Below are 12,093 nucleotides of genomic sequence, written 5' to 3'. Positions count from 1 at the left end.
GATCAGGCCAAGTTGGAATAGTGGCTGAATTTTATAATAGAGCGCGGGAGGCTTCTAGGGAACGGATTCAGGCAGGGAGACCGAGATTTGGGCCTGTCCTTGAACATAGAAAGTTTACCAATGCCCAATACAAGTATGCTGTGCGTTATATTGGTAGAAATGAAAGAGCAATGAGGATTGATTCAATGGCCAGGAAACTCTTTTGTAACAATACACGACTTTTGGAAAGAAGTTAGAGGTATGACATCCTACAAAACATCCCTGCCCTGTGCGGTTGATGGCATATCAGGCACTGCTAATATTCTGGAGCTGTGGCACCAACATTACAGTAGATTATTTAATTGTGCTCATAGTGAACCATACACTGTAAATAATATTGACCATATAAATCAAATCCTGCCTTATGAAGTTCATAAAGGTATTTCCAAACAATAAAGCCACTGGGTTGGATTGAGTCTCAGCAGAGCATTTAAAGTATGCAAAGTGCAAGGCTAGCTCCTCTACTTTCCATCTGTTTTACAGCCTTTCTTATACATGGTCTTCTACCTGACTCTATGTTAAGCTTCCTGTTAGTATTAAAGATAAAATTGGGAAGATTGGCAGTTCTGGTAATTACCATCTGATAGCGCTGGCCAGTACAGTTTCAAAAATGATCGAGTCAATCCTGCTGGACAGGATTTTAGAGGTTATCAAATCTACAGATAACCAGTTTGGTTTTAAGGCTATGCTGGGCACAGATATGTGTATATATGATCTAAAAGAGATTATTTATAAATATAATAAGCAGAACTCTTCAGTTTTTATGTGTTTCCTGGATGCATCGAAAGCATTTGATAGGGTAAATCACAGAAAACTATTCATGAAACTGACACAAAAAGGTATACCAGAATATATAGTTCATACTTTGAAGTACTCAGCAAACACGGCAGATTAAATGGGGGGAATGTGTCTCGGCTCCATTCAAAGTTAGTAACGGGGTGAGGCAGGGTGGGATTTTGTCCCCAGTTCTCTTTAATTTGTATCTAGACGAACTATCAACTAAGTTGAGAGCTTGTAACACTGATTGTGTGGCTGGTAACTCTGTACTTAAGCACCTGATGTATGCAGATGATTTAGTAATATTTAGTCCAAGTACTGCTGGGTTACAGCAACTACTTAACATCTGTTCTGAGTATGGTCTGGAACATGACATTAAGTACAATCCATCTAAAAGTGTGGTCATGATCTGTAGGAGTAAAGAAGACAAATCTATTCAGTTTCCAGATTTCCAGCTGTCAAATACTGTGCTGGGTGTTACAAACAAAACCAAGTATCTTGGGCACATCATCACAGAAAATCTGTCAGACGATGATGATATCTGTAGACAATGTAGACTGTTGTATGCTCAAGCTAATACCCTTGCTGGTAAGTTTGGTGCATGTACTGATGAAGTCAAAGTGGAACTATTTAATGCATATTGTACCTCTCTGTACACTGCTCACCTGTGGTCTACATATAGATAGAACCAACCTGCAAAGGCTGCAGGTGGCCTATAATGATGCTTTGTGGGTACTTTTGAAACGGCCAAGATGGACTAGTGCGAGTGAGATGTTTGTCACAGCAAGAGTGACAAAGATCAATAATATGGAGCCCTGCATTTAAGAGGCTCTCATTTCTAAGCTTTTCAGATCTATCCACATGACTTTAGATTATTTAATAATATTGTTAGGTGCTCATTAATAGTGTAAACACAAGCGTCCAATGCATTGGCTCTTTCTCCCACAGCAACGGTAAAAAGAAAACTCTTGTAATTTTCAGGTGTTACTTAAAAAACATTTCACTCTAAAACAAGTGTGCATACAGACCTTCCAGCATCAGTTATGAAACAAAGACGAGACCAAACAAGTTGAACTGTGGGTGACTCTTTACAGCATCGCTTGGGTTCATTTATGTTTAGCAGACAGTCATTTCTGAAGATCCTTTAAATCGGCTTGAGGTCTGGACTTTAATTCGACCATTGCCACCCCTTGATTCTTTTCTTTTTCCGGTAGTTGCGTAGATTTTGTGCCACCGTTTGGGATTATGGTCCTGTTGATGAACCAGCATGGGCCAGGCTTCAGGGACACGGATGGCCTCAGATGTGCCTCTTTTTACCATGACAAATGACCCAAGCAAGAGCAAATATTCACATTAACTATGAGCCTAAATAATCTGGTTTATGATGTATATAGATAATTAGCACGGTACATAGTTAGCCAGTGTAGCCTGTAACGGCTCAAAGTAATACAGATGTTGAAGAGTCACTGTCCAGCATGTGCTCTGCACCATATGGACCCCTTTTACAGTCGCTTCTTCTTTATTCTTTATGTTTTATTTCTCCTCCAGATTCAGAGGTCTTCATTTAAAACATCTCTCAGCTTATGTAAAGCTTTTAGTCACAAGGAGCTGGGGAGGATTTAGAGGTTGGAATGTTTCATTGCGCTCACTGGGAGCTAAAACTAACCCAGTTATTCATCACCGACTCTGTTTCAGTTTAGTCAACAAGATGTAATGTTTAATGTGCCCAATGTGTCATTATCAAAGCTAGTCAGCGGGATATGAGGGCTGCTTGGGTGATGCTGCTCATTTTTTTTCTGCCTTCTGATGGCTAGAAGTATGAAACCATCACTTTCTTTTTTTTTTTATCAAACTGTCTTGCAGTTTTTGTGTAGTCATTCTGTCCCTGGTTAGTTATGGAGGTGATGCTACTGCCACCTTGTGTCCACTTTTATGATATACCCATTCTGGTACAGAAGAATTCAACTTAACTATTAAGCTCATTGGATTGGAAGCATTTCAATCCAATGAAGGAGAGGCTTCTGTATCTTAACATCTTCTAAAAGATTTAAAGGATTGTACCGTACGTATACAGTCATGGTCAAAAGTTATGGCAGTGACGCTAAAGTGCGGTGAAAACTTTGGGTCGTCAACTGTTTTCTGATAGATGACATTTGCTAACCTAACATTTAGACCAAAATGCACATTACTGACCTAAAGGTTGTTTTAGTGGCTTAAAATGTTTATTCTCCTTTTGGCTTTTCCCTTTGAGCGGTCGCCACGGTGAGTCCTGTGTCCATCATTTTGTGTATTTATGTTCAGACCAAAAATGATGAGCAACCATCATTTCAGCATTGTACTACCGGCACGGGTGAACCTGTGAGAAAAGTCCTGCTGAAATCCTGTCACCTATCTACTCAGCAAACTGATTGCTACAAAAAAATAAGGTAGATGTGCTGGAACTCATATGCTCTTGTGGAATGGAAACAGTATCATAGAAAAAAACACTTCAGTGATTCCAACCAATAGGTGAAACTTGTGTAATGTAGAGGTTCATCACGCTGATACATTTACATTTTTTCTTTATAAAAATGTTTATGGCTTACAGCTACTTAAAACCCAAAATTCTGTTTCTTGGAAATTGTGGACATTAAGACCAATAGTAAAACGAGTTTTAAAACAGAGATGTTGTGTTTTAGCCTACATAATTTTACTAGCACACTTTTTTCCCTCCACTCAACTTTCCACTGATGTGCTTAGAATCACCCTTTGACCAGCTTAGTTGGTAAGCAATGACTTCTGTTGGCTTGGCTTCTTGGAGGATTTCAGTGGCACTCCCCTGGGCAACTGTCACATCAGCAGTCATCTAACAAGCATTGGGATATATCAAATATCAAAGTACCATCCACATGGATGGCAGAAAGCAAGGTTTCACAGTAGAACATTTCCTCAAACATCACACTGCCTCCACTGGCTTGTCTTCTTCTCATGGTACTTCTTATGGCCATTTGCACCCACGGTAAATAACCGACTGGCCTATCAGTGTGATGGGAAAGGAAACATGATTCATCAGACCAGGATGCCCTCTTCCATTGGCTCCTGATCCAGTTCTGTTGCTCACATGCCCATTGTTGGTGCTTTCCATTATGACTAGCATGGGCACCCTGACAAGTATGCTGCAACCACACCATGACCTGTGTAATTTGGCATTTGTCTTAAAGGGACCATGACAACCAATTGAATTTTTCTGAGGTTTTGGGGGTATAATGTTTGCACTGATCAGGCCGTGTTAATGTTTAAATTGAATAGCAATGGATCTGCTCAGGGGCTGTCAGCTTTGTTAATTTGCTCAAAAACAGTTAGGTCAGAAAAAAGGTTGTCTTTCTACGTAATTCACATTTCCAGACCAGCCTCCCAGTATCGGCTCAAACATGAGGCAGTCAATGCAGAAGCCGCGGAGCGCAACTTTCCCACATTCAACCTCAAACTAACTTCACAGCAGTCACTAAAAAGGGGAGCTGAAATGTCTGAGGGTGGTCTAAAATGGATGAAGGTTCCACCCAATCCCAAAGGACGAGAGAATCCCAGAAGAGTTTATGAGGACTTTACTGACCGTTTCCTGTGGGGGAATGCAAGTCGGTGTTTTTGAACAAATGGATTTTAAAAAGGTGGCGACCACAATGCCGTCATGTCCCGTAAGTTCATTTCATTTCTAAATGCTTTCAAATGTAAGAAAGGTGTGTTTGTAACTGAACAATCCAGCTGACTGAGGACCTCCGTGACTGTCAACACGGTGGAGAACTGGCAAACAGCTACATAGCTGGCAGCGAGCTCTTCGCTGAGGTACCGTGGGGAAGAACTGGATCCCAGCTGCGGTGGGGAGCTCGCTACGGTACCGGGTAGTAAGTGCAGCCGCAACGACCAATTAAGATGGACCCTGACCACCTCACAGTAGCTACAGTTTAGAGATGCACTGACCAAGTCTTCCAGCCAACACAATTTGGCTCCTGTCAAAAACTCTCTCAAAGGCTAAAAGTGTCCCTCCTTCTTCTAAAGCATCAGTGTTGAGGACGTAGTGAGTATTTGCTGCCCAATAAAAGGGGCCATACTGACCAGTGTCTTTTACTTCACCTGCACAAGATCATAATGTTATGCGTCAGTGGAAACTAGTGAGGCAACGCTGCTTACAAATTTTTATTATGGCTCGTTTAGAATTAAAAGAAATATTACACTAAACTTTACATGTATATCAAATGTTTGAGTGTAAATTAAGCAAACAGGACAGTCACACATGCTTGGCTGTTTTTGACAGATGGCATTTATTCTCATCAGGCATCTGACATTAGAATCGCTATGGTTTGCCATTAGGGAGAGGCTACTAAACCTCCAGACGGGTACAACCAAAAAGAATAAAGTAAAAACAAAACAACTGTAGGTGGAGAACATCAATCTACTGCCTTAGTGAAGAAGAATCCTGCTAACGCTGCCTGTCGCTCCTCCTGCTAATTCTGGTCCTCTTGGTTCTGCGGTGAGACAGGATATGGATCAGTGGTCCCACAACGCCAACATTCAGTCACATTTTCATATATATATATATGCAGCTTCAACAAACAGATCTGAAATGCAGCAACGCTTATAGCTGCTTTCACCAAACATTCAGAAGTAACAGCGCACAGTCGAGAAAGACAGGTCGATTACAGACAGCGCAGAAGTCCTCAGAGGGGAACCACACGGGTCAGAACCGGGAGACAGACATTTGTTGACGCAGTTAGGTGACAACTGAAGGCCTCTCTTAACCAAAATTACAATCACATATACACGCAAAGTGGAGCTATGATATCAGGTGGGGCTCACCCGCAGTGGGCAACCAGAGGACCTGTCATTTGGTTAAAGAACGTGAGCAGCAAGGAGACAAAAACGTGGTGGTCTGGGGTCAAGGAGTGGAGAAAGATTGTCACAACAAACACAAGACCAGGTGGTGTGAAGATCCTCCAGGTCTGACATGTAAGGATTATGTTAGTGTCAAAGCTTAACTGTGTTACTTTTTACAGGTGCTCAAGTGTTAAAGGATACCGCCACACTCATTGCTTAAAGAGCCTGAAACTAAGCAAAGCGAAGGACTCCCACAGCTTCAGCCTGACTAATGGCTGCCTACACCTCTGAACGCTCTGCAGTCAGACTGGAGCAGCTTATTTAAGTCTCTGCCGGGTGAGCGGCCAATCAGAAACTAAGGTTCTCCATATGTAATCACTACCAGAGCGTAGCAACAGCACCACTACTCTGTGTGGATGACGTAAGTTAAAGACCACTTGTTTTTAGTATGGCCGACGCGTTTAAACCAGGGTTAAGTAAAGAGACAAAGAAAGCTTTTTTTTTTTTTTTTAAATGAACCATAATACACTACAGCATGACACATCTACTTTTCATTCAGACGGTGAGAATTTCAGCAGATAACAGACAGGCTGAATGTATCGCAGCTAAGTTTCACTGTTTCATGTTTCTCATCTTTAAGCCGTCTGTCACAGGACAGGCTGGATTTGGAAAAGGTTGTCAGCCTCTTCAAAGCTAAGGTAAGCATCTACATTGTCTAGGATATAATCACAAATCCTTATCCATGATTTTAAAGCCAGTTTAATATGGCAACTTGAAGAATTTTACCTTCCTTTTAAACTGGTAAAACCTTGTCCTGAAGCAAGCATTCCCCCACTCGCAGTAGGACATCACCAGCTGCCAAGGTAAACAATAAATGACCAATCACAGCAGGAGAGCGCTGTTGGGGAAACCATACTGTAAAAAATGGGATTTCTAAAGTTAAAAAATAAATAAATAAAAAACTCCTACAAATCCTCAAATTGTAGAGAGCTATAATAAGTTGCTTCAACATAAAAACTTTCAATGTAGATGAAGCTTCAGATTTCTTTCATACGAGTTGTAACATCTTCACACCGTCTCACCCGGGTACAGGTTGCACAGATGTGCTTGCTGCACTGAAGCTGGTACAAAACAGCAGAGCTAAGATGAAACGTACAGTCTCTCATCATTTTCCCTTTTTGTTCCCCGCACAAATGGCCATTTGGAGATGTTGGTTTTGAGGGCTCAGAAACACTAAATTAACTAAAAAAGTGAGCGCTAAAGACCAGCTATCAAGTCTACCTCTGCCACATTTTCCTCCTACAACGCTCTTCATGCCAGTTCTTCCCAAATCTGAGAACACAAAAGTTTATCTGTGTTGAATCCTTGCATAGCTTTGATTATATGCCTAGCTACACAGTTCACCTATAAACCGTCTATTGTGTGTTTTCTGAGTACAATTTCTTCTGATTACTCTTCCACACCAAAGCAGAAAAAGGCATTTTTCTTTGAAACGGTCACTGAGAGTACACTGAACACACACTGACAATTCTATGGCACTTTTCCATGCATGGTATGGCACAGTCCAACATGGCTCTTCATGCTTCACTTTTCTCTGTGACAGAATCCTCTTGATGCAGGCGGGATCAGCTGCTCATCACCGCAGTGTCTCTGACCCAGAAATACCTTGTGAGAGTGTTGGATTTAGGCGACACTTTTCCCCAACATGACTTATCGGTGAAGAGAGATATGGGAATGAGCTCAGTGTTTCCACGGACAAAGTTCCGATGGGATGAGAAGCCATCCATGGTGTTTTAGTTCATACAAGCTGAAAACCTGAACAGAGCTGTACCGAACCATGATGTGACAAAAATACCATAAGACAGAAAAGGTACTGCAATAGGTTCTGGCGAGATGAGATTACTGAGCATGTTTGGGCCCAGTTGAAGATCATCTGGCCAAGACGGCGAGCGTATTCAGAGTCAGCAATAGGTTGAGAAGTTGGAGGTCAAAGTGCAGAGCAGCAGCATCACAGAATGCTCTTCCATCATTCCAGAGTCAAAACCAGCGGGTGGCGCTGTGCTCAGTTGCTGGCCACCTCATCTGCATTGTCAACGCCCTCTAAGGTGCTGTCCAGTCCCCCGCGTGCACGCCAGATCTTCACTGTGCGGTCGCTGTGAAACAACGACACAAATGAATAAAAATGAAATGGCAACAACACTAATTAAAAAAAAAAGTCCATAAATGTAGGTTCTTTCAGATGTTTTCATTACCAGGAAAACATTTTCAAGGTTATCCTGTTATCCCCCTTTTCTTGTTGTCTAAGAAGAACAAGGGATTTATTTCTCCTTGTATGTGTCCCTAATTTGGAGTGATTTCTACAAAATAACTTAACATTTGCAGTTTCTCTCCATCTCGTCATGAAAATACAAAAAAGTAGTGATTTCTAAACACTATGTGTGTGTGAACTGGAACACGTTTACATTGGGTTTGATAGCATTTCCATATCCACCTTCAGACTTCAAAGCTTAATGGAACGCAGCAGTAGTTTACCACCAGCAGCTGATTGTGATTTATTGTCATCCAGAAAATCACAGTCAATTAAGCTGCAGTGGACTTGCAAAAATTGAAACTAATAGGGCTTGAAAGGGTATGGGCATCTGGAAACCAGCTTATGTTTGTTTACACAGCCTTAATCCACAACGCTGTTTTCTGTTTTTGAAACGTTAAAAACATGGTACAGACATGCTGCCTCATTAACTGTCACACTGTTTCACTCGATCACTTTGGGAAAAAGAAATATGCGTTGAGATTTTTCAGTTTTCCAATGTGGAATCAAAGCTGCCAATGGAAGAAGGAACTGGGATCTCTGCACCGACGAATAGATAACCAAAGGACTCTGGATAGCAGCCGTGAGACAACCAAACCTCACTGTCATCGCCATATCGCGAAACGTGTGTGTGTTCAGGGGATTTTTAGGCTAGTAAGTCTGAATCAAAGCTTGTTGTGGTGTTTTACACAGAGCTTTTAGCAGCCTGCTAGTGCTAACAGCAGCAAACAAAGGAGAAAGAAAACTTTATTTACTCCATGGATAGAAGATTCATTCATAAATTGTCCTCACTCCTTGGAGGTTAACTTTGATATTTCATTATAACGGGTAGGCATGTGTTTCTCAAAGCTTGTTATGTTAGCTTCCTTTTAGCAGAAAGCTAGCGCTGGACTAGCTTCCTTTGTAGCAAACAAAGTCAAAGTAAAGGCAAGGCGCTTTTTCAGTAACAAGACGATTGGAGACCCTTTGTGAAAACACCCTGCGATAAGAAATTCTGAGATCCTGGACCCACCCAAGGTTGCTATGTGCATGAGCCCTTAAAGATTCACAAGTATAAAAACTACCTCCATTGATGAGATAAAAAGCAAGCTCAGCTTCTGAGTGGAAGTGGTGGGGTGGGCGCAGCAGGTCATGTACTGTAAATCCATTGTCCATACATCAAACCCTCAAAACAGGGTCTAGCTTGTCTCCCTTTCCTAGCCATACTCTGGGGGTGAGTAGTTTTAAGATTTTTGGTAAATGACATGGATTTAAAAAAAGTTTAGCAATCAAAAATATCAGAATTCTAATGGTGCAACATTGTAGCAGCTTGTGTTGACGACTAAACAAACTGGCCAATATTCTTCTAGAGAAGGTACACAGAAAAATAAGGGACTATACACACTGCAGCCAAAACATGTGTTTGTGTGCTGGACGTACTCTGAGGCGGTGAACAGGTGGCTGCTGTTGGCAGCGATGCTGTTAATGGGGCTCTCATGACCCTTGAGCTCCCCCAGAGGCCCCAGTGAGTCTGTGTGCCAAAGCTTGAGCACCCCCGCTCTGCAGCCACTCAGCAGCGCCGGGGTGCTTGGGACAATGCCCAGAGCGCAAACCCAGTCACGGTGAGCATTTGGGACTTGCTATGAATGACAACGACACAGATAGTATTGTAAAATTAGAATTAATGTCATCATTAACCAAGAAGCTACTTTCACTTTAACCTGAGATTTATCTAAAGTCATAGAAAACATGATAAGAGAATTGCCATAATGAGAAGAGACTTGATGGCTTAACATTACAGAATACCACGGCAATAATCAAAAGATCTCATAAAAATGACGAAAATCTGATCTATAAAATACAACTAAGAAGTTAAGAAATTGACATATATTATATTATTCATACTCAGATTTTTTTTTCTCTCTCAGTATACATCATGTACCTGCAGCAGGTCTTTGCGATCCAGATCCCACTTTTTGATCCCGTTGTCCCGAGAGCCACTGAAGAAGATGTCCCCCTGGATCACCAGTGACTCGATGCCATCATAGTGGGGAGGCTCAAAGTTGTGTGTGGGGCTGATGCTCCCCAGGGAGCCTTCACTTACATCAAACAGCTGCAACAGCAAGAGACATGTTGAACAACTGACCCTTAATTCTGATTTCTCCAGAGCGTTTGTGATATCAAATGTTAGTTGCTGGACAGAAAATATAAAAAGGCTGAATCCCTGAAAAGCAAAGACACCCACCTTAATGTAATGATCCTTCGACCCAGTGATCACCAAGTCTTGGTTGTTTCCAGACCGATCCACAGTCAGACACATTACAGGACCAAGGTGACCCAGGAGTTTTCCAGTAGAAGCAAATCTGATCAAAAATGAAACATATGATAACTTAGCTGCTCCTCCAGAACCATGTAGAGAAAAACAGAAAAGCTGATTACATTACTATTCATCATATAGCAAAGACGGAAATGCCACCAACGCAGCAGGATATTTACACATGGCATTTTGTAAGAAGCAGCTTGTTTCTAAAGTTCAGAGAAGTTTGGCTCTTTACTTTCACAGAAAATGACAGATTTCCATTCTAAGTTACTTATCTGCAGTGACAGTATTAACTGATTTATTAACAACAGTAAATAAACAGGGAATCTATCAAAGCCGGCAGCAGTCAGCTGACAGCAACTGATGAAGGCTGCAGATTGAATTCTGTCAAGCTTTCCTGCTGAATTAAGTCATGTAAGGGATGGTGAAAAGAATTTGAGATTTGCAATACGAAGGTTTACCAGACTTCATGTCTATGAAACATTTCCACATTCTGTCACTTTACAAACCCAAACTTCAGAGTATTTGGCCAGAATTTCTTTTTATAGACCAACTACAAGTAGTGCAGAATTGTGGATGGAAATCAATCCAGATATGAACACTTTTACAAATAAAAAGCCTCTTGACTTCTTCTCTTATTAATGCTCTCCTTTATTTACCAGGAGGTTTAGAGGAACGGCCATGTCTCTGTAGATTTTGCAGTTGTGCCATACTCTTACTTGCCTTATTCAGTTGTTTGACTGGATTTTGTTTAGGGGTATAAGAGCTATTAACCATTTGGTGTTAGTCTATTAAATAAAATCCTTCAAAATACACAGGATTGTGGTGGCAAAGTGACTGAAAGTGAAGATGTTTAAGGCCCATAAACACTGTATCATAGCAGTGTCTTGTAAAAGACACTGATATAAGTATATTTGAGTAATAAAAAGCAGACATGTGAGACTATTACCAGGTCTAAGATGAACAATGTTGAGGTTATAGTTTTGAACTCTACAAAAAAGTTTTAATTTGACTGAGTTTTAATTCAATCCATTTTAAATACAAGATTGTTATTGAGTGTTGGGCTGGCAGAAAATCTCCCCTGTTGTTTACAGCAAATATCACAAAAATCTAACAGTATGGAGGCCCAGTAGAGCTGGTTCAACATGCATCAGCCGATTAGAGCAGCAGCGTAAATGCCACCTGCAGCTTACCTCCTCAGATCCCACACCCGCACAGAGTTTCCGGCAGCAGCATACAGGACCATCCCATTGGGATTGAGAGCAATTTGGTTGATCTGGTTTTCTCCTGAAGGGATGGTGACCGTCCGACTAGTGTTAGATGCACAGATATCCCCGAGGGTGACCTGACCAGATGACCTGGACACATGGATGGGAACTAATTAATCTAGGTGACTAGAGAATAAACAGTAAGACAGATTTCCCTGAAACAAATAACTTAACATTCAAATGAAGTTAGAAGCGACAACCAGATTTATAACGATCTGCAGCTAAGATGTTTAGACAGAAAGCTATATGTAACAGCAATGAGCGGCAAGAGCAAGACTTATGATTCAGATCTATGATTAGGTGCTCTGATAGTTTCCTTTTTATTTAGATAAATGCTTAGATCCTAAGGACCTTCTACTTTTTCCACATACTAATCTTGGAGTGTTTGGTCCTGAAAAGAAAAATTCATCTCGGTTTTATCAAAGCACACAGTTTCAGTTAAAACTTCCAGCAGCGCTTAGCGAACCCCAGATGTTTGTGATTGTAGGACAGAGAAACCTTTATTTCTGACATGTCTCCTTGAAATAACTAGTTGCCATGTAGAAAGCATG

At 41.2% G+C, this 12,093-nt stretch overlaps 1 protein-coding gene across 6 annotated transcripts in view; it reads right to left on the bottom strand.

The window, feature by feature from the left end:
* Positions 1-5,085: 5,085 nt before the first annotated feature.
* The window catches only part of kif21a (kinesin family member 21A), a 71,431-nt gene continuing 64,423 nt past the window's right edge, over positions 5,086-12,093 (bottom strand). For all 6 annotated transcript variants that reach the window (XM_036146307.1, XM_036146287.1, XM_036146292.1 and 3 more), the window contains 5 exons: positions 11,468-11,632; positions 10,200-10,317; positions 9,897-10,067; positions 9,395-9,594; positions 5,086-7,820 (listed from right to left, as the gene is read on the bottom strand). In XM_036146307.1, the coding sequence (XP_036002200.1) occupies positions 7,730-7,820; positions 9,395-9,594; positions 9,897-10,067; positions 10,200-10,317; positions 11,468-11,632 (745 nt within the window). In that variant the 3' untranslated portion in view covers positions 5,086-7,729. The remainder of the gene's footprint in view (positions 7,821-9,394; positions 9,595-9,896; positions 10,068-10,199; positions 10,318-11,467; positions 11,633-12,093) is intronic.

Source organism: Fundulus heteroclitus, chromosome 2 (genome assembly GCF_011125445.2).
Source record: "Fundulus heteroclitus isolate FHET01 chromosome 2, MU-UCD_Fhet_4.1, whole genome shotgun sequence".
In the NCBI taxonomy this organism is placed as follows: domain Eukaryota; kingdom Metazoa; phylum Chordata; class Actinopteri; order Cyprinodontiformes; family Fundulidae; genus Fundulus; species Fundulus heteroclitus.
The sequence above is the reverse complement of the archived record's forward strand: the minus strand, read 5'-3'. Positions and strand labels throughout refer to the sequence as shown.